Genomic DNA, 21928 nt, shown 5'->3' with positions numbered 1-21928 from the left:
ATAAGTGATCCTACTCAAAATGGGGCACCATGAAGGGCAGAAAAGAAAAAACATGTTAATAAAGCATGTTCTTTTGCATCTTAATTTCATGCAAGTAAAAACAGGCATAAATGACTGTCTGGGCAGGCTAACAAATTTTGGAGGTTGGTTATATATATATATATATCTAACCTGTAGCCTCCGAAACGTTTCGAGGTGTGCAGGTCCATCTTGTAAATAACGCACACACTTTTGCAACTTTGAGTTACTTGCATGCTTTTACTGTATAAGACTACCTGATTGTTTCCGGAATCGCCCTTGCATCTCTGGGAAACTTGACTTCTGCGAGACTGGCACCTCCAAGCCGGTGTGTCAGTCAGAAAAAAAAAGAAAAAAACCGGGGGGGGGGGGGGGCTGAATGGCTGGGGTTTATCTGGGAAACACTCTTAAAATCATGCAGAGGAACAGGCAGTTTTCGTTTATTAATTCAGCTTTTTTTTTTTTTTTTTAAAGAAACAGGAGCAGAGCAGTTACAGTACATGTTGTTCCTAAGGTCGAATTTGCTCTGCAGCCTATAGGGTCGAATGTCATTTACCCTTTAAATGCATATTACAGAGGGAAGGTTAATACAGAGTTTACCCTGCATAACAGTGAGCATATGACATATTGTTTTATTACATAGGATACTGTCATCATATTGTTTTACTGTTATGTAATTAAGCAAATTGCACATCATTTTACAGCTCTGTTTAATAAAAACTTTAACATTTTATTTCAGCAACCAGCTGGTCAGGAACTTATTACATTTTCTCGCTGACTTGTAATTTCACAATGAACTGATAATAAATAAAATCGAGATTAGAGCCAATCCAAAGCTTTAAGGGGCCTGCAGCTACCACAGGGCATCATTGCTAAATTTCCTTTTTATCATGCAAGTTTAAACATTTATTCATCATACATCTAACAAAACCATTACAAGTTCACAGCTGCAACCTGGAAACAATAACCAAATATTTGTTGCTTGAATTACTTTCACACCACATCTTGTTCTTATAATAAAATAAAATAAATCCTTTATGGAAAAGCCAATATTTTTTCCTGATGTTTACATTTTACATATTATTATATTTTAAGTAGTTTCTCCTTACTTCTGTGGTTTAGGTGATTCTACATGTAGGTCAGGAAGCTTAAAAACAGCTTTCCCAAATCTAAAACATTAACCCATTCGACAACAAATATTGTACTCAGAAACAAAATCTTCACAACCTCACTACACTCATTTACATTTTAAAAATCAAGCAAAACAAGTTTTGTTTCGCATGATTACGACTGATATATTATACGTAGCATCTATATCGTAATGTTAACTTGTGGGAAATAAGAGCAGAAAATAAGATTGGGATAAATTGCAGTACAGTTTCGCACACAGCGCATAACCCTTTCTCCTAGTTGACCATTCATAGCAGCAAGCACGGGGTGCCAACTCAACACATGGGGGTGTAAACTTCCCATCACTGCATGTGCATAAAAGCAATGGTTACCTGATCAGGGCATGATTGCAAAATAACTTTTAATAATAATTTTATCAGCTCTTTATGCATCCCCTTTGTAATGCCGCTCTGGGCAAATGCCCATAAGGCCCAAATCAAAAACCACCACTGTGTGCAGTGCATGTTTTTAAAGGTTATTTGCTTGGGTTATTTGTAAAAGGTTCAACAAACAAAATGAAAACTTATTAGGTTTTTATGATACACGGCTTGAAACTCATTCAGTTTAAATTTTGCCCGTTGGTGGGTTAAACTGTTATATGAGGACAGAACACCGGCTCATCCCTTGAGTATTTTTAGGTTTGAATAATTTATAGGTCAGCATTCAGTGCCAAATACAAGTAGAAGATACTTATCTATTTATGCAAAATACATGCCTCTGGTTTAGGGTTTGGAATACTAATCAGTAAAAAGATGCCACTTAAAACAATTAGAACATAAGTTAAGACTTTTGCACATACTGTACACATAGCACTTAAGTCAGTATATCTTTTAGAATGTGAAATATAGTCTACTTTAGTGGATTAAATTTTACTAGCAACTTCTTAAAATGATCTCATACAGGCTCTTGAAGAAGATCCATAGTCTAAAAACCCATTCTCGTGTCTTAGATTTGTCCACCATAAAGCAGAGTCACTGCGGCTCATAGTGACAAAAAAAGCCTCAAAATCTGTCATCATTGTCTGAGAGATTGGGATAAATTGGAGAAGTGAGACTTCCCCTGAAACGTATTACTTGTGACATGTTTTAAATTCTGTTCCATAGCCATTTTTACATTGATATACTGGCTTCATTGAGCGTCTTTATTGATTCAGGGAACCGTTAGGCCACCATTTCGGAGATGAGCCTCAGCAGAACTGATAGTAGGCAGTGAGACAGACATAAGAGGACACAATCTTCACTAAAACCATAATTTATTTACAGAAACACACTGAGATCACTTTCAAAATGAACAATGCAGTCCATTCAGTTTTGATGTGACCTATCTGTTTGGCAAATTGGGTATAAATCTAAAAAAAAAAACAGGTCTTCCCTTTAAAATAGGATTAGTCATGCTGTTGTTCAGATACCCATCAACGAAAGAAAAGACCACTCCTCCCATGTTGCTCATCTTGATTAAGGATCTTCTCTTTTTCATGGGTTTAATCGTGCTTCAAGAGCCGGAACTGCTAAACAGTTAATGGTGTGTAATACATTACATGCAACCTGATAATCAAGTCATCATGCATCCAGGTTTGGCTCTATACACTAAACTACTGCAGCAAGGTTAAAAGTAATTATCAGCAAGCTGCCAACAAAAAAGGTCTACAGCTTGTAAGAGGGAATTCACATCTTGACACAACCTGCTTGTTGTTACCTCAATACAAGAGCTGTGGCAGACTGTGACTGAACCCCTGTGATTTGTTGAGATCTCCATTTCAGTCAGAGGATTAGGAAAACCCAGCAGAACAAAATCAAACAAAAAAAGCCCCTAATTGTGCAGGACACAACCTATGTACACATTTACAGTATGTACAAATCCCCAAGCCAAAGAAGAAATACTTGTTTTTCCAAGTCTTGAAGAGTCCAAACAGAACTTCTCGGTTGAAGAAATGACACCCAGACATCTCCCTCTGAAAGATGAAGATCCTTCAGGTTAAGTCTGCTGAAGCAGAGCTTTGGAAACGATCATTTCAGCCAACTGACTAACAATCTGTGCTTCACTGCGGAAGAAACATGTTGTATGAAATAAAGGACTGCGTCAAACACAGAGTGCATTCAGCCATGCATCCAGTATGTTACAGTAATAGACTGCCTTCACTGATGTATAACTGATATAATGTTTAAAGCAATATACACAACATCATAAAAACACTGTAAGTTGCTTCAGGAAACAGTTAAAACTCAGGTTCTTAAAAGGTTGTGAATAGATTTGACATTCTTACTGAATGATAACCGTGATAAAAATATGGTTTTATAATATTGAGGTATTAATATTAGGCCCAAAAATGATCTATTTGATTGATCCGCTTGTCAAACAGCTTTACCTTAATAAACTTTATAGGTGCTTTTTTTTGGTGAGCCAAATTGGTATGTTCTGTAAGTACAAGTAAAACAAGCCTATTTTCAGCCAGCTGGCTTTCAGTGCACAGTAACAGATGGGGATGCACTAGGAGCAGCGTTGGATTACACTAGGATCCAGCACTTTCTCTGGCATCTTGGTAAAATCAGTTTAAAGCAAAGAAGCGATATGATAGAACATTATGGCAATTACAGGTAACCCATGCATTGCTGAGAAAATTATGTCAGTGATAAGAGGATCCATGAAGTGTTTTTTGCTCTGCCTTTGCAGATAGTTTACACCAGAAGACTAAGAGGAATTTACTTTAAGTCTTTCAGATCTTGTTAGATAACTTGTAAATCAATTGTTACAGTAACAGTCCAGGTTCCACTCAACACACTTCGTGATTTGTCCTGTGTGGAAAATGACGCTGCCACAAAATCAACCGAAGCAAATAAAGCAAAGCCATAATGGAAGTTAATGTCTGCTATATTGTGTAGCTGTGATAATCAGGGCCTCTAAAGTGTGGCATAACTGAGCTTAAAACTCTATGGTTCCAGATAGTGTGGTGCTTGTGACAAAATCTGATCAATATCTTTACAACACACAAACATTGGTAGGAATACATACAGTTCAAGAAGCCCTGCAGCAGAACACATGGTATCGCAGTGCTTGGTATCTCTTATTGTTTGGTGGTTGTTAACCTTTAGATCAGCACATCTGAGACCTGTCATCCACCCTTGAGACACCATGATGTATTTTTGTGGTTTAAAAACAACTGATGTGCTGACAATTGGATGAAAGTCATTTTCTGCTTTTGCATAAAGAAGTCTGGATTTATCGATAAATTGCTTTGATCAAACTATAAATGCAGAAACGCATTGTATGAAAATCTCTGCCACTGGTTCCAGATCACCTTCTGTTTCCTGGGTTTGTTGCTTCCTGTTATGGACATGTCTTTGGCATGTGAAAAACATGAATTCAAAAAACACCAGCCTCTGATCATGGACTAGTTTGCCTTCTTCTGTCGATCCAGGAATTTTTGTCGTCTGTCCGGAGGGAGCTCATCTAGTTCGATACCATGATTGACACCGCTGTAAGAGGAAAAGCAACTTTTTGCATCACATCTGTGAGGAGAACACAGGACTGAACAACATATTCCTAGTAACAAAAAACATTTTTTGATTCTCCATTTACACTCACCGGCCACTTTATTAGGTACACCTGTCCAACTGCTCGTTAATGCAAATTTCTAATCAGCCAATCACATGGCAGCAACTCAATGCATTTAGGCATGTAGACGTGGTCAAGACGATCTGCTGCAGTTCAAACTGAGCATCATAATGGGGAAGAAAGATGATTTAAGTAACCTTGAACGTGCCATGCTTGTTGGTGACAAGACGGCTAGTCTGAGTATTTCAGAAACTGCTGATCTACTGGGATTTTCACGCACTATCATCTCTAGGGTTTACATAGAATGGCCCGAAAAAGAGAAAATATCCAGTGAGCAGCAGGTCTGTGGGTGCAAATGCCTTGTTGATGCCAGAGGTCAGAGGAGAATGGCCAGACTGGTTCGAGCTGATAGAAAGGCAACAGTAACTCAAATAACCACTTGTTACAACCAAGGCATGCAGAAGAGCATCTCTGAACACACAACACGTTGAACCTTGAGGCGGATGGGCTACAGCCACAGAAGACCACAACTAGTGCCATTCCTGTCAGCTAAGAACAGGAAACTGAGGCTACAATTCGCACAGGCTCACCAAAATTGGACAATAGAAGATTGGAAAAACGTTGCCTAGTCTGATGAGTCTCGATTTCTGCTGTGACATTCGAGTGTAGAATTTGGCGTCAACAACATGAAAGCATGGATCCATCCTGCCTTGTATCAACGGTTCAGGCTGGTGGTGGTTGTGGTGTAATGGTGTGGAGGATATTTTCTTGGCCCCTTAGTACCAATTGAACATCGTGTCAACGCCACAGCCTACCTGAGTATTGTTGCTGACCATGTCCATCCCTTTATGATCACAGTGTACCCATCTTCTGATGGTTACTTCCAGCAGGATAACGCGCCATGTCATAAAGCACGAATCATCTCAGACTGGTTTCTTGAACATGACAAGTTCACTTTACTCAAATGGCCTCCACAGTCACCAGATCTCAATCCAATAGAGCACCTTTGAGATGTGCTGGAACAGGAAATTCACATCATGGATGCGCAGCCGACAAATCTGCAGCATCTGTGTGATGCTATCATGTCAATATGGACCAAACTCTCTGAGGAATGTTTCCAGTACCTTGTTGAATCTCTGCCACAAAGGATTAAGGCAGTTCTGAAGGCAAAAGGGGTCCAACCCGGTACTAGCAAGTGTACCTAATAAAGTGGCCAGTGAGTGTAGAATGGCTCATTTACAAGTGAACCAACAAGTTAAACTGACTATATGACAGGATGTGTTTTGCTTGACAATCACATCAGTCCCTTCACAAAATATAACAAAAATAATAATAATGACTGCCAATGAAAGCTTACACTGCTGTCACAAGAGTTAGAAATTAGGATTTATATTCTTCAAAATAAAAGCCTATTTGGTATCTAGGTTAAAGATTTGCAAAAGGAGGTTCCAAACGATTGATGGATCTAAAAGTGTTTTTTTTCCAAAACAAAGCTTAAAAAGCAGTTCAAAATAAAAATTTTGATATTTTTCTTAATCATGTTCTGGTAAGTAGGCTCAAAATTACAAATGAAACTAAACCAGTCCTAAAAAAGAATGTTTGTTAACTTTTTTAACACTTTTAAATGATTAAATTGGACGTGGGAATCAATATTTAACCTATTAATGATCAAACAATTTTTAAATGATTAATTGGTATAAGAAACAAAAAAGTAAACAACCAAACTATTACTTAAGGAAAATATCAAAATTAATGTTTGGAGTGTCACTAGCTAATTAATCACCTAACTTTATTACAAATCATATCAGATTCTCTGAAATTCTTCTGAAATTTAAACAGAAGTGTTTCTGCACATAATGTAGAGTTTTAAATACCTGACCTAACTTTAAAGGAAAGATTTGTAAAGGAAAGGAGGAATTATGTAGATAAGGTTGGCTTGGTCTCTGTCGAAGGTGCATAAAAAGAAAACAAAGCTACTGGAGCTTCATAAATTAGACAATAAACAAAAAGATTTATGCAACAGACTATTAAAACAAGTTGATCAGGCTTATGTTTGATTCCAATTGAGCTCTTTCCTTGGTTCTGGTCATCAGGTTGCGTCCATTATAAAGGTTCACTGAGATCCAAACTAGCACAATAAGGTAATTCACCTAAAAATCTTTTGGAAAATTTTCACAAATATCAAAATACACTGTTCACCATAATGGTTTCAATGTCGTAAAAATTGCATGCTCAGACATGCCGAGGCATGCAGTCTTTGGAATAAAAGATTATCTTAACTAAATATAATGTTATGATTTTCAACAACTTTGGTCAAGAGAGCAAAAGAAGTGCATAACCGAGCATCAGTGTGCGCATATGTTTGCAAAAACTCAGATATTCTGAGGGTCTATGACGCTACAATTTTATTTTTTAGTTTATTGCAAACATAGATTGTGAATTACTCAGTTAAAGTTTCTATCACTTAAGTCAGTAATATAAATGAATATGGTTAGCCCTTCAAAATTAATCTAATTGATTCTCTTCAATCTAGCTCCATAGGACAGATGTTTGCATGTTGAGGTTGGAGCAAAACCAGAAATAAAAAGCATGATTTTGTTGGCCTTTCAAAATCAAAATCTTACAGATAATTTTAAAATAAAAGCTTTGCCTTTTTATGGTTAATTTTTCTATTTAATAATAATAATAGCATTTCTCACTGATGTATTTCTAAACATTTACAGTGCACATACAATTTTTTGCACACTCACAAAAGCAGCTAAAATGATTAAATAGGAATTTAAATGATAACTATTGACCTGGCATTCAGATGTGTACAACTGATGCATTTTTAACTCTAACTCTGTCCTGGGTGAATACAAATTATTTTGGGGACCCCAGCCAGGACGGGCGCCCTACAAAGTCTTAAATACCTCCAGCAGGAACAGTTCCCAGCTTAAATGAGACAAATAACATTTAGGAATATTTGGGGGAGCAAACACAATGTTTCCTTACTCTTTGGAGTCCATGGGAACTGGCAGAGGCTTGTTAAAACCTTCCTTCCCCACCAGCCAGTAGGTGGTCTCAATACCCTTTCCCTAAAATCAGATCACAGTTTACATTAATATCTGTTATAGGGACAGTTTTTCATCGAATGCGTTTGTCAATGTAATCGGGGTTTACTCTTTAAGTGTACATACCTTTAATTCTGTCAGACCTCTGATCTGAATATTGTATCCCATCTTCAAGTTGTTTAGAATATCAACTGTTGTTTGGTTGACATGGATTCTGTAAGCTATGAATGTAGAAAAATATAATTTCAGTGTGCAGAAATGGCTTTATAAAAGGTCTGCATAGAAAGTCTTGGTGTTGGAATAATCTAAGAATTGGTTCTCAAACCGTAAATCAAACCAGTCACTTTTTTTTTTTAAATTAGCCATTTATGTGCACTGATGTTGGCAACTGCTACTCAAATGGCAAACACATTGGAGAACATTTTGGGATCCCTCTACTAGAAGCTGAAGCTGACAACAGTGAACAGAGAAGAAAGAGATGCCATCTGACTGATGGCAGATTACATTTGCAAATAGAGGTTGGAGATGAATTTAAGTGTGAAAGATTTAATGACACAAAAACTGTTAGAAATGCAAATAAACTGTTCATTACTGCTGTTATAATGTTTAAATCCACAGCAACCATTTTGGGTTTTCAGGTTGGGGTTGTTGATAAATCTCCATCTTTTCCTTTCGGAATTCCAATTTAACGGGGCCTTCCTCTTTATTTCTAATAACTAAATGTCGCTAAGATTAACGTACGTTTTTTTTATTTCTTTTTTGTGACAAAACACTCATTGCCCGATGGTATGAGGCTACATGAAAAACCACTTGAAAAACTGTTTATTGAGGTGGTACATGTTCTAAAAAGCTGAAAAGGCACTTATCTGTGTGTTACTATTACTGAACAAGACAGGAGTCTGGTTGGTGTTTGTTTTTCTTCCACCTGGTGGCAGTAGACCATTACTGGGTTGCTTCTGCCAGTTAAACAACACATCTGTCCATCGAAGAATACGCAGCATATGTTTTTAAATTGTGTAAAAGAAAACAACCTGTTCAAGAAAGGTCGTATGTCATAAACTTTTGCTCCCAGGAAAGAAACTATAGATTGCATACATGAATAGAGCATAAGCTTTTTGGTAGTAAATTCACAACTTTGTGCCTAAATTTGAACGTATGCAGAGTATGATGAATATAAATGTGGTAATTATTGACATTTATCCTGAAACTTTAACTTGGTCTTTAATTCTGCTGATAGTGTTAAAGGATTATTGAGTACTGCTCTCTTAAAGCCCTGTTTAACCTGAAGCAACGTGTACTCAGACTGCCGCACACCTGTCCTCCATCCCCGAATGCTCTTTTGAACAAATAAAACAATTTAACTGAAGGAATCTTGTACAAAAGACACTCACGCAACGAGGTGGACTCCATTCGAGACGTGGTGTTGACCGTGTCTCCGAACAGACAGTACCGAGGCATCGTCAGGCCGACCACTCCTGCCACGACTGGACCTGTGATTGCAGCATGTGATATCAAAAGAAAATGCACACAGAGGTTGTGAGAAGACCATCTTTTCTGATCAGTAATATAAAACTAAAGAAATCTGAACATTTTTCATTTCATATCAGGTTTCTCAGACTTTATCTCGGTGCTGCACTGACGTTCGCTAGGTGTTTAAACATGCATTTTTTTTATTTTATTTTTTATAAATATAGATGGAATCTTAACTAGGAGAGCATCAATCCATTGGGCCGAGTCAGAAGTCCAGCATGTGCAGTGCCTTAATTGGATGACAGCACTCTAAGTGGATAGTGTTTCACTGTTCCAGGAACGCGTTTCAGACGAGGATAAAAGAGGTAAAAATATCTCCTTGACTTAGCAGCTTGGGGACTCGGATTTTTCTTTAACTCTTATTCACTCTGAAATGGAGTTCAGGTTTATTTTACCCAATATTACACATTACGACCCACAGATTTAACTCCTGACTTACTGCGCTTTTCAAAAGTTTGGTATGCTTCTCATTACTACGAAGTTTTTATACAAAGCGCAGAATTATCGGAAATAAAGCGCCTAACGCAGTTTTGATAACCTTAAAGGTCAATATTTTTGTGTATCTCCCATAATTTTGTGCATCTTGAACTCTTTTAGGGAAACCTTTCTGCTGTTTAAATCTGTTGGCTTTCTGAAGGACCTCCAAGACTTTGGTTCAATTCCTGGCTGCCCTTGTTTAAGGTGTCTGTCAAAATAATTAGAATTTGGTTCGATACTATTTTAGTCATTTGAAGTCTTTATTGCAAGACCTCCACTTTTGTTGTATTTTAATTTTAAAATTTGAAAAATTTTTTGGATCAGCCACTGCATTTGTTGCCCCGTTATTTTAAAAGGTTTCCTTTTGTTATAAAATCTGAAGAAAATATATATTGAGATAGGATGATTTTCCAACTATTTGCTGTTTGTATATAATTTTTTCTGGGAGTAAAATAATTGTTTTACTTTTAGTATTTTTTGTAGATGCAATGAAAGAAATAAAAATATTTGCATCAGGGCTGTTTTGCTGTGTTATGTGGAGATACAAAGGAGATGTATCTCTTAAGCTAACGTTTTTGTTTTTTTTTTTGTTCTTGGAAGATACATAAGTCTGAGTTAAATAGCTAAGCAAGCTAGAAATTAATTTACATGAAAATGTGAAACAGCCAGACATATATGAGGAAAAAATAGCAGCCAATGAAAAAAATGCAAAGACCTTTAGCAAACACAGATCCATTGCCTACATGCTCTGTTATAACAAAATATGAAGTCATGAGTGCATTCTCAAGACAAAATGTAATAATTTCTTTTAAGGAATCACCCAGATGCAATTTTAAGGTGTAACATCGTAATGTTGGGGGTTTATCGCCAAACAGAATGATGGAAATTAATACCCACCAGAGTGCAGACCAATACGAATCCGAATTTTCAGGTCAGGCATGTGTCTAGTCTTGAAGCTTCCTATCAGGCTCAGAATATCAAGAGACATGTTGGCCATCTCAGCTGCGTGACGACTGCCGTTCCTGGTGGGAACTCCAGAAGCTACCATGTAAGCATCTCCAATGGTTTCCACCTGAACACCACGGAAATGAAGAGGTGAACAAACCCAATTGTTGGATTTTTGTCTCAACTTGCATTTACAGATTATTGCAGTGCTGAAAAGTGGGCATAGATAACCATAACCCAATACTGATATGTTTTGGTTATGGAAAATCCGTCTTGAAATCACTAATGTTTCTAACCATAACTCAATGTCTTTGGAAAGACACTAATCATTTTTGTGATTGGATCCAAAACTGATATTAAAATACAAATTGTATTAATTGCACAGCCTAACATATTTAAATCTGATTAAGGAGGAAATTAATTATTTTTCTCCTTTAAAGACAATATTAGTGGTAGTAACTCAGTATTGCTTGGTAATGCTCACATTTAAATAAGTAACTGGCATATGGAGGCATAGTAAATTAGAAATGACAAAGCCTCCTTTTAATATCTTCTTTTAGGTAAAACTGTGCGTCCTTTACTCAATACAGGTTATACCTTCCTCTTAGGCTATACACAGAATAATGGTGTTACCAAAAGTTTTTAAACCCAGTGTATCATAAAACACCGGTTTAGTCGGTTTAAATAATATTCAGATATCAAATAAACTTCTACATAATGGCAAATAGCATATTATATTGTAATTCCTTCAAGAAGTAACATCAGTTTTTAAAAATAAATAAAAATCTATATTTTTTGTGGCTTTTTATGTTGAATTAGCCTAACATCAATGTTTGTATGCTTCACATAAGGATGGTATTTGTCACAAGTCTGACTTGGATGATGTGGGTCACAAGCAGAAAAGTTTAGGAACCGCTCATATAACACTGTATAGTAAACAAAAATAACAATAGACAATGTAATGCACAAAATCCCTTTCAGATGTAGAAGTTAAACTGACCTTGTATACGTCGTGGAGTGGAATGATGGCATCAAAGAGTGTGTAGAGATCATTGAGCAGGTCAACCACCTCGATGGGCTCACTGAGAGCTGAGATGGTGGTAAAGCCCACAATGTCACTGAAGTACACCGTGACCTCACTGAAATGCTCCGGCTCCACGGGCTTGCCTAGCTTCAGCGCCTGAGCCACAGACCTGAAAGTGTAGCATGATGAACAAAAGACGAGTTTGTAGTGCTGACACAAACACAGTTTGCAGCGGTGTTCTCAATACCTCCACAAATGTGATGGTGTTAAGGCTCAAGATATTCTGCAAAGACGTCTTAGAACTCTGACAACTTGCATTTTGGAGCCTGACACAATAAATTGTGACATTAAAATAACATTTTAACACTGTTTTTCTAATAAAGGTTTAAATTAAATCACTGGGTCCAGAATTGCCTCAAAGACAAATTATTCACAAACTGTGCAAGAACTGTGCAGTGTAATAATTATTTGTCCTCTAAACACATGTACATAAAAGCTGAGTTATTTGTTTGCTGCAACATTAACCTGTTTAGTTTAAAGCTGATTAGTTTTAACCAAACATTCTGAGAAAAATTCATTATAAACCACTTGGCTAGGAAAGGAGTAGGAGCTTAATCATTCTTCATTCAGCCAGCTACACAACAACCTGATCAGACTTCACTGAAACTCTTCCAAGGGAGGAAATTAATCGAAAGGAGGAAAAATATGCTTTCTAATAAGGTTATTATTTTAGTAGGTTTCACTAATGACATTTCTTCACACTAAAGAATGAATTTGGTCACATAAGATAACATTAGCGGTTAAGCTGCCAAGTAGTTAGCACAAGCTATGTTCAACATTCACACTCTGGCCAAATAATTGTTCATCAATTTAACATAGACAAGCTATGAAGCTATATTTATTCATGCGGACTGATATTTTATCAATGATTCTGCAGCATCTCAATAAAAAGTATGTTTAATGACATGAAACCCATAGATGCTGTTGTTTCAGGATAAAACAGCCTTGTCTGTCTGGAGAGGCACATTTTTAAACAAATAGCACCAAACATGGTGGTCACAATTTGGGTATAATCAATGCTATTTAAAAAAAGGGTTATGTTGCACTGCAAACTGGACCATCATCTGCTTTAGTGATGCAATATTTCACCATCAACCACTATGACTAAGCAGCATCATTTAACCAATGACAATGTCACTTGTTTGCATGCTTCTTGAGGCTACACCAACAACCAAATCTTTATCATGATTTCATGTGCTGGGCACTTACTTGGGCAACATTTGAGCCACCAGCTGATCAGTTTTCTGCCTCTCCATCTCAAGCTCCTCCGTCCTCTCTCTGATGAGGTCCTCCAAGTTAGAGGAGTATTGCTCCAACATCCGCAACATAGAGTCTATAATGTTAGTCTTCTTTCCTTTTGAGTTCTTGAACTGTCATGTAAAGGGTGTTTCTCAGTAAGTCTTGGTTTATTATACAATCTCAGATGAATATATTTTCTGCATTTATACCTGTTTGAAGATATCCTCAAAAGTTGGTCTCTTTGCTGGATCTTCACTCCAGGCTTGTTTAATTAACTGAATTACGTCTAAAGGGGCCTCCTCCACTGATACAATGGGACGACACAGAGGTGGAGGCTCTTTGATCTTGTTGATAATTTCTGTCAACACACAAACACAAAAAATAGCAAACTGTACACACAGAACTGAAAAATGAAAAGGGAATCTTTTGTTTGGCTAACTGTTAATGACCTTGCCTCTCATGAGGAAAATTTTAGAAAGATCTTTAATTTTTTTTAATGTACCATTATCTTGGCAGTAGTATCTGGTCACTCACCCTTGGGAGGCATGTCCAGCATGCAGAAAGGTGAAGAGCGAGAGACGATCTCCTGCACGATGATGGAAAAACTGTAAACATCACCAGAGAAAGTACCTTTCCTCCTCTCACTCAGGTTTCGCAGCAGCTCCGGAGCCGTCCAAAGCAAGTCTTTTTTTTTTGAAAAATGGGGCACAACCATAAATAAAACCATAGTTTTGTATAAGCAAACAAAGAAACAATGTTGAACTTGCAGGTGCCCTCACCCTCAGGCTTTTCCTCATCCGTTTCAATGCTTTGTGCATTAAGAATTTCATTAAACCCATAATCTGTCACCTTCAGCACAAAGCGCCCATCCACCACACAGTTACGGGATTTTAGCCGTCCATGGATGATGTTACGATGATGCAGGTACTTCATGCCCTGATGAAAACGGAAAATTAACAAGTTATGAGAAAATATGATAATTTATTAAAATAAAACACAAAGACGTCGGTCTTACCCTGATCAAATCCATTAACAAGGAAGACTTAAACATCCAGTCGAGACGCACTTCCTCATTCCCCAGTAAATCCTCCAAACTTCCCCTGCTGCAGTGCTCGGTCACAATGCCAAAGATCCCAGAGTCAAAGAACAGTCCCAGGAACAGATTGAGGTTCTCGTGCCTCATCTCCCTTAGCTGAAAGGGGAAACAAACACTTTTGTAGTGTTTGCAAAATCACTGTGCTTTGCTTCTTTGTGTCCGAAAAGCAACAAGTGCTGTTGCAAAATTATTAGAATGATCAAAGCCAGTGGTTCTCAACAAGTTCCACCACTATGAATACTTGGATTCAGCCATTTTTAAATTGTAATAAAAAAATACATGGACTTTTTCGGTTTCCTAAAGAAATCTATGTGCATTGCATTTTTGCTTTCTTATAATTTTTACTGTCCAGATTTCAAGTTGCAAAAGAAACTAGAAATTCTTCTGAAGTTGGGCATTTATGTGGAAAGGTGAACGATTTCTCACCAGCCTAGACATGGAAATCTAAACTGGCTGCTATAAGTTTAAAACATTGTGATATGTGCCATAAATATCAATTTTTCACCCTTCTGATTTGTATCTTATTAAATCTTTCACACACATACAACCTCAGTTTGTGAATCCTTAGTTTTTAATGAAATGACATGAAAAGGAATACACTTTTTTTAGCTTGTTTTGCTAATAGCGAGTAATTTGTCAATGAGCATAGAAACTAGCATATCCCACTTTATGTTCTCAGCATGGTTAAGTTTGATGTAATTTCTGCATCCACATTTCGACTTCAGAGGTGACCAGAAGGAACCATGAGTAGCCACTAGCATGTGTTCTTGGTTCACTGTTGTCTGCTTCAGGATTAAAACCAGCGTTCTTTGAAGTATTCTCCCTTGCACCTCTACTTGGAGAGTCCGTGAGGCAGACAGACACCCTATCTACTTTTAAGGCTAGGCTTAAAACTTTCCTTTTTGATAAAGCTTATAGTTAGAGTTGCTTAGGTTATCCTGAGATATCTTCTGCTGGAGGACATAATGACCACTTTCACCCTCTTCGCTACATTCTCACACTACTGTCCAATTTTGCATTATTTGCTGTTATTTCAGTTTTTAACTTTGTTCTCTCTTTTCTCTTCCTTGAAGCTACACCTGGCCTGACTCTGTGTCTACCTGTGACACTTTTCTGGAGAGGGGCATCGTCCAAGCTTCTGCTGGCAACAACTTAATGCTCACCCTCTACCGATGATCCACAGAGCCCTGTCTTTCAGTGTTTAACCCTTTCTCTCTCCTAGACATGGCGATTGACTGAGCTTAATTGTAACAAACTCTATGTGCTCTCTTTCAGACTCTAACCTTGAAAACTGGCTCAGAGTTTATCTGTTCTTTCTTTCTAGGTGAAACGACTAAAGGAGCTACATCCATTAACATTTACTTTTTCTTCCCATAGAAAGTACTCCTGGATCAGTGCTTCTGTGTTCTTTCTGTGTCTCTGCTCTGTTCTCTCAAACCCCCAGTCGGTTGTGGCAGATGGCCGCTCACACTGAGCCTGGTTCTGCTGGAAGTTTCTTCCTGTTAAAAGGGAGTTTTTCCTCTCCACTGTCGCTACATGCATGCTCAGTATGAGGGATTGCTGCAAAGTCAACGCCAGTGACCGTCCACTGTCTCTACATGCTCATCCAGGAGGAGTGAATGCTACAAGTCACTGACTGGATGCAATCTGCTGGGTTTCCTTGGACAGAAAAACGTTTTATCTAATTTGAATAAGTAACTGAATCTGACTCCACAGTTCAATGGTTAGGATTAATTGGAATGTATGTACCTGACTTTTGTGAAGTGCCTTGAGACAACATGTGTTGTGAATTGGTGCTATATAAATAAATTATTATTAGCTCTAAATCATATATTAGCTCTAAATCTCAGTTAGCAACCCAAGTATCCCACTGGGTAATTTTAGAATATTGGACGTTAGTGAAAACTAAGATGAACTAACTCTAAGTACTCCATCAAAAATTAATCTCATGCTATGTATAATCTGAACAAAAATAAAAGTCTGATACAGATTCACTTACCTTTACAAAGATCACCTCTGTGTTGCCACCCACACAAGAAACTGTTCCTGTGGGGCATTTCTTTAACCAAACCCAGTCACCCTGTAAACAAACAAAACAACGCAGGTTTTGTTAAATCAGAGGCTCCAGAAATCAAAGCAGGAACCACAAATTAATTGTATCTGGCGTGATGTGATGTGATGTTCTTACTTCAAACACAGCCACGTTTGAACTGTCTGGGTTAGAGGCTAGGTAGCTACGACCAGACACTGAGTGGTGAGGTGTCTTCATGTCCCCTTGGCTTTTCATTATACTTTCATCGTTTAGCTTCTGCTCACACACAAAGTTTAAAGAGGTCATGTCAGAGCAAATCACTTGTGGATATACAGAGATGGCAGTTTCGATTCAGACAGATTTACCCGTTTGCTGACTTGAGTATTGATAAAGACCAGATCATCAAGAGTCAGAATCACCTTCGATGAGCCACCATTTCCATCACCCCCAAAGGTGAACCCAACCCTGCCTTGTTTCCTGCGCACAAGGACATCATAATGGATAGTGGAAACATAAAACTGAACAAGCTGAGATATTACAATTTTGCAACTGTGCTATACCTACTTCAAATGAAGAAAGATGTTTATAAAACTTCCCACCAGTGAAATGAACAAAAGGAGTAGAAAGAAGAACGTAGTTACATCCATCCCTTTGGAAAGAAATCAGAACAAAAGTTTGTGAATATTACCACATCTACTATAATGGTGTATAGATTTTTTGTGAAAACACTGTTAGTCTGCTAACACACTGACCTCCAGAGCAAGCAAAATGTGGGCTAAACCAGCAACTTGAATCTGTGTAGGGAGTGCTGCCTGCAAAGTGGACTGAGCGACCAAGATATTTCAAGCCACCGGTCTTGCCATCTGTGTGACTAGCATGAAGAAAATGTGTGGAGTAGAGTGAGGTGCCCATGCCGCTGTAGTCTAGAACTACATAGCCCGCCTGCATCCCTTCACCGTTTCTTCCAGCCTGCAACTGCTGATTGAATCCTTCAAACTCAAAGCCACCCTCACTGTCTCCCAAGATGGCACCTGATACCCAGCGTCCTCTACTTGCGCGGGCTTGCTCAGCAGCCATAGCTATGTAGTTCATCATGTTGTAAATGGTGCCAAAGAATGGAGAAACCTAACAAAAGGGAGTTGTGCATTACATTCAAGAATGTTCATTTTTGTTTCTTTCTTTCAGTAACTAGATTCCTCAGAAATCCTTACCTGCTCTGGTGGAGTACTGCTGCGTATTTCATAGGTGTTCTGAGCATCTCTGAAGGCCTCATAGAAATTGCGTTCCCCAGACTCCATAGTGATGGAGAGAACCCCATCATAGGCTTTTCGGAGCTTGGTATCATTTCCTAGCATGTAGTAGTTTGTGTCTTTGTATGGCAGGGAATACAGAAGCGTGTCATAGGTAATAAAAACATAGCCACGGTCTATCATACGCATAGCTAAGGCTGTCGTCAGGAGTCGGTACTGGGCCTGGCCACCAATCAGGACAGATGGCATGCACATGATGATTACTGCAAAAAGATTAACATTTGAAACAAATGTTTTCACAACCTGCATGTGCTTAAGATTCTGAGTTTTAAATAAAGTGCATCTTACCTCTAACTCGATCTGTTTCCCTCACTCTGGTCAGAGCTCTCCGAGGCCCGTCCTTATCGTTCTCCATTGTGACTACAGGGTTGACAGGCAGGCCAAGGGCCCTAAGTGAAGTGGCTAACTCCTGTCCTGTGGCTTCCCAAATATCTGCTTCTTCTGAGATGATGGCCACATGGGCCCATTGAAAATACCTTAACACAGTAAAAATAACATGGGCGGACAGAGGGAGCGGCCTTAGGAAAGTAGGATACTTGTCTCCTGCATTCATGTTAGGTTTGAGACAACTCCAAGACAGAATCCCAACATCCCACTCTTTTGCATACAAAGCAGCTGAGGAGCAGTAGCCTGGGTTAGCAGGGCCCAAGAAAGCAGCACCGTAACTTTCTACATCAGCAAAGCGAACAAGGGCACGAGTTGACTTGCAGTCCTCATTAACTAGCGTGTAGTCATACCAGTAGCCTTTGTTCAGGTAGGGGTTCTTGTTTATACGGCTGGTGGCAAGGCTGGCTGCCAGGTCAGGGAGAGCCTTGGAGTATAAGATGTCACAAGTCCAGGGTCCAACCAGGGCGATCTTGAAAGTGGTTCCCCATGCTTGACAGGGGAATAATGAGATCATAAGTAAAAGGAGATGAAACCAGTTCCCCCTTAATCTTCTGGTGCCCTGCACTGGGGATGATGGCAACTGTGGTGTTGATGACAAGGATTTTGATGACAATGATAATGATGCTGATAATAACTCAGACTTTCTACACCCAGCAAAACTATTTGTAATCACCGTCCATATATGCCTCTTTCTTATCACTTTAACTGAGTGGTGCCGCCATCGTGGGTGGTAGGCAAGGTTGTGCAGACATTGAGGGTCTCTCTGGTTTGTCATGTTCACATGCAACTTTTATGATGTCTCAGACACAGAAGGTGAACTGAGAGTTTATAATGGTAAGTGTGACAATGTCTTTGGTTCTGGGATTGCTCCCCTTGGCACTCTGCAGGCCTCTAGTCCAAAGGTGGAGAGGCGACAAGAAGACCCCAAGCCATCACTGCCTCCAGGAGACAAGAATGAAAATATATTAGCAAACATGACACACAACATTTAATAATATCTGTGCTGGAATTGAAGACTTGTACTGATATATCCTTCATAAAGCAGAGATGATCCTTCACCATTCTTTGACACAATATCATTATGAATCTTATCTCTATATGGCTTCATCACTGAGGCCATAGTGCCCATGCCGTCTCTTTGAGAATTACTAGCAGGTGAGTAACAAGCTCATTAGCTCTGCCAGAGCCATGGACTTTAAATCAAATGCCAGGTAACCAGGAGCTAAATTTGGACCCTATCCTCTAACCTTCTTTTTTCTATATGGTATCTAATTTTGCCTGTGATTTTCTTCTTTTGAACTTGTGGTCTTGCCATCATAATTTAACGTCTTTTCTAAATATAGTGTGATAGACTTGATTTGGACTTAAAATATTTTGAAATGAAAGTGATGCCTTTGCCTTTAAAGTTAAATAGAAGTTGCTAAAACATAATTTGCTAGTTTGCAAATCCACTTTATAATGGAGCTACTAAAATTGTTTTATTTATACCACATTTGTACAAATCTGTTGATGTAATGTATAATTTACAATTAGAAACTTTATTACCTTTCATCAAAGATATATAACTCACAAATGTATTAAATGTTTTTAAAGTTACTTATACTGACATTGACTTTTCAGTTACCAAATTAAGAGATGTTTGAGTACATACTAGCTCTTCAAGAAGGTGCTGCCGAACATCAAATGCTGGGAAATGTTACTTATTTTGAATGCTTTAAGAAAATAACTTCATTAGAGAGTGTATTTCATTCTATGACCACAGTATGAAGGATTATATTAACCACTAGGTTCCAACATCCTCGCCCTCCCAGTAAAGCTTACCTACCAATGGGCCTTAGCAATGCTACCAATAATAAGGAATTGATCATTTTTATATGACACATAACCAATTCATACAATTCATTATGACAGAGAGCTTACCTGGAGTAGTTTTCTAAACGGCAGCCATGTCAGGGTTTGAGTCTGTCGTTAAATAGCACCATGTAAATTCCAAGTGGATTAGGAGCACTCAGGATGAGCACTTATCTTTAGTCTTGCATTGTGAAAAATATCATAGTGAATCCTGAATTCATGTGAGGTATAAAACCAAGTAAAAAAAGGAATACTGGGTAGTTTATCTCATCTTTTATCCAAGTTATTAGAAGCCAGTTGAGTTGAAAAAATTTTTTTAATTTCCAGAGTGTTGGTCTTCTTGCGTTAGTTGTTGCTGTCCCTGTTTTGGACTGGGACCCACCCCAAACCACAGGCACATGAGAAGAGGTGCAACCTGGTTCTGGAGTTTGAAGTCATAAAAATAGATTGGCTTGATGGGCTGATATCTTGAGAGAAGGAATAAGTAAAGGAAAGGAAAACCTGGGAAGGGCTGACAAGCTTTGACTTCTCAACCTTCTTTAGCTTTTAATCCATACCAGTGTGGGAAGCGTGTGTGTGGGGGGAGTGTAAGGACAGGGAAGATCACAAGGAGATAAAGGTGAAAGTAGAAGCACACTCACCATTTGCTCACGTGCTGTTGGTGCTGATTTATCCAAGCAACTGTTGCATGCAGAGAGTTTAAAAATGACTTCTAGATAACTGGAAACTTAAATCCTGTTTAGACAATTCATGTTCTTCACAGGTCTACGTGAAAAAAGCATAAGCTTGGACTGATTTGCAGTTCAGGCCTGTTCAAAATCAAGGACACAGCCCATAAGTAAAAAAAAATCCTCAGATAATCAACAACACAACATGAAAGCAGGTTTATGGAAAATTTTGTACCAGAGCGGTAGATCTTCCCTATCTAAAATTTAAACTTTCCTTTTAAATGAACCGCCAGAGTGCTTTTTGTCTCCACTATGGCTCATTATGCTTCTATTACTCATTAATACTGTAGTTGGTCATGGCAAGGTCTCCGATGTAAGAAAGGTTTGATCACTATAACTTTAATTTTAAGACGTTTCTGCGCATGCAATTAGCATGCTCCTCTTAAATCTAGGTATATAGACAGGATGCTATCTAAAAAAGAAGCTGGGTTTTTCACATATGCATCTAAGTTTTATACACTTTAAATCTGCAAAAAAAAAAAAAAAACAGTTGATATTATTTAGTATTACAACCTACTGTTGTAAAGGTAACAACTTAACAAGATAAGTACAGTGTCTTGCAAAAATAACACCACTTTGAACATTTTGTCATACCACAATCACAAACCTCAGTTTATTCTTTGTATGGGATGTACAAGATCTACACAAACTAGTGTATGAATGTAAAGAGGAAAAAACATAGTTTGAACTTATTTACAAATAAAATTGATACCCCTAAATAAAATCCAGTGATATCTGGTTTCTATAGATGTAATATTATTAATAAGCAGAGCTTAAACTGACAAATGAGGAGACTATTAGACAGAGAAGTAGCCAGTAGGCCAATGGTAATGGTGGCGAAGCTGCAGGTATCCACAGCTCAGGTGGGGGAATTTGTTGACAGAACAACTAATAGTATTGCACTCCATACAACTAAGCTTTGTCATAGTTTTACGGATTGATCTGACCCACATGCAGTAAACGCTCAAGGGAAACCAGGAAGTGCTTAGCAGATTTATTGAAATCACAGGAACAAGCACAGTCTTGACAAAGTAGGCAAAGCTGTAAGAAAGGAAGCACAAGGTAAGTAAAGACGGTAGCTAAATAGAAAACTAATAGTGTACTGTCTCTTACTAGTTTGTTGTTGACAAACCGCCAGGAGGAGAGGGAGTCGGGCCAGAGGAAACATTGTGGAACTATAGAGGCGAGTTTTGCAAAGATATTTAGTTCCTTGGTCAATAACAGTGTTTGGAGGATTGTGTGAGGGCACTAGAGGAGCGGTGGATGGTGGACAGGTTTTATAGAGGTGGGATCGGAGGTCGTAGCCAGGAAATAGCCAGCAGGAGTAAACCCAGTAGTACAGCGTTAGCGAGACACTTGTTAGTTGATTCATCCGTGGGAAACTTGGAACGAGGTCTCCATAGGCAAAGTCCATTGGTGGCTGGCCTGGGCAACATCCAGGTAGTCACCGACACAG

General features: G+C 38.4%; 1 protein-coding gene across 1 annotated transcript; it reads right to left on the bottom strand.

Annotated features, from left to right (window-relative positions):
- Positions 1-2423: 2423 nt before the first annotated feature.
- Positions 2424-20260, bottom strand: gucy2d (guanylate cyclase 2D, retinal). Its single transcript, XM_047378407.1, has 19 exons — positions 19814-20260; positions 17795-18828; positions 17408-17709; positions 16949-17321; positions 16761-16845; positions 16562-16673; positions 16353-16472; positions 16164-16244; positions 14084-14260; positions 13848-14004; positions 13603-13752; positions 13278-13426; positions 13039-13199; positions 11746-11938; positions 10698-10872; positions 9185-9283; positions 7920-8014; positions 7735-7817; positions 2424-4661 (listed from the first exon to the last, which is right to left on the bottom strand). Exons 2-19 carry the CDS (start codon positions 18666-18668, stop codon positions 4577-4579), a joined length of 3471 nt encoding a protein of 1156 aa, XP_047234363.1. The 5' UTR covers positions 18669-18828; positions 19814-20260; the 3' UTR covers positions 2424-4576.
- Positions 20261-21928: the final 1668 nt, after the last annotated feature.

Source organism: Girardinichthys multiradiatus, chromosome 11 (assembly GCF_021462225.1).
Source record: "Girardinichthys multiradiatus isolate DD_20200921_A chromosome 11, DD_fGirMul_XY1, whole genome shotgun sequence".
In the NCBI taxonomy this organism is placed as follows: domain Eukaryota; kingdom Metazoa; phylum Chordata; class Actinopteri; order Cyprinodontiformes; family Goodeidae; genus Girardinichthys; species Girardinichthys multiradiatus.
The sequence above is the reverse complement of the archived record's forward strand: the minus strand, read 5'-3'. Positions and strand labels throughout refer to the sequence as shown.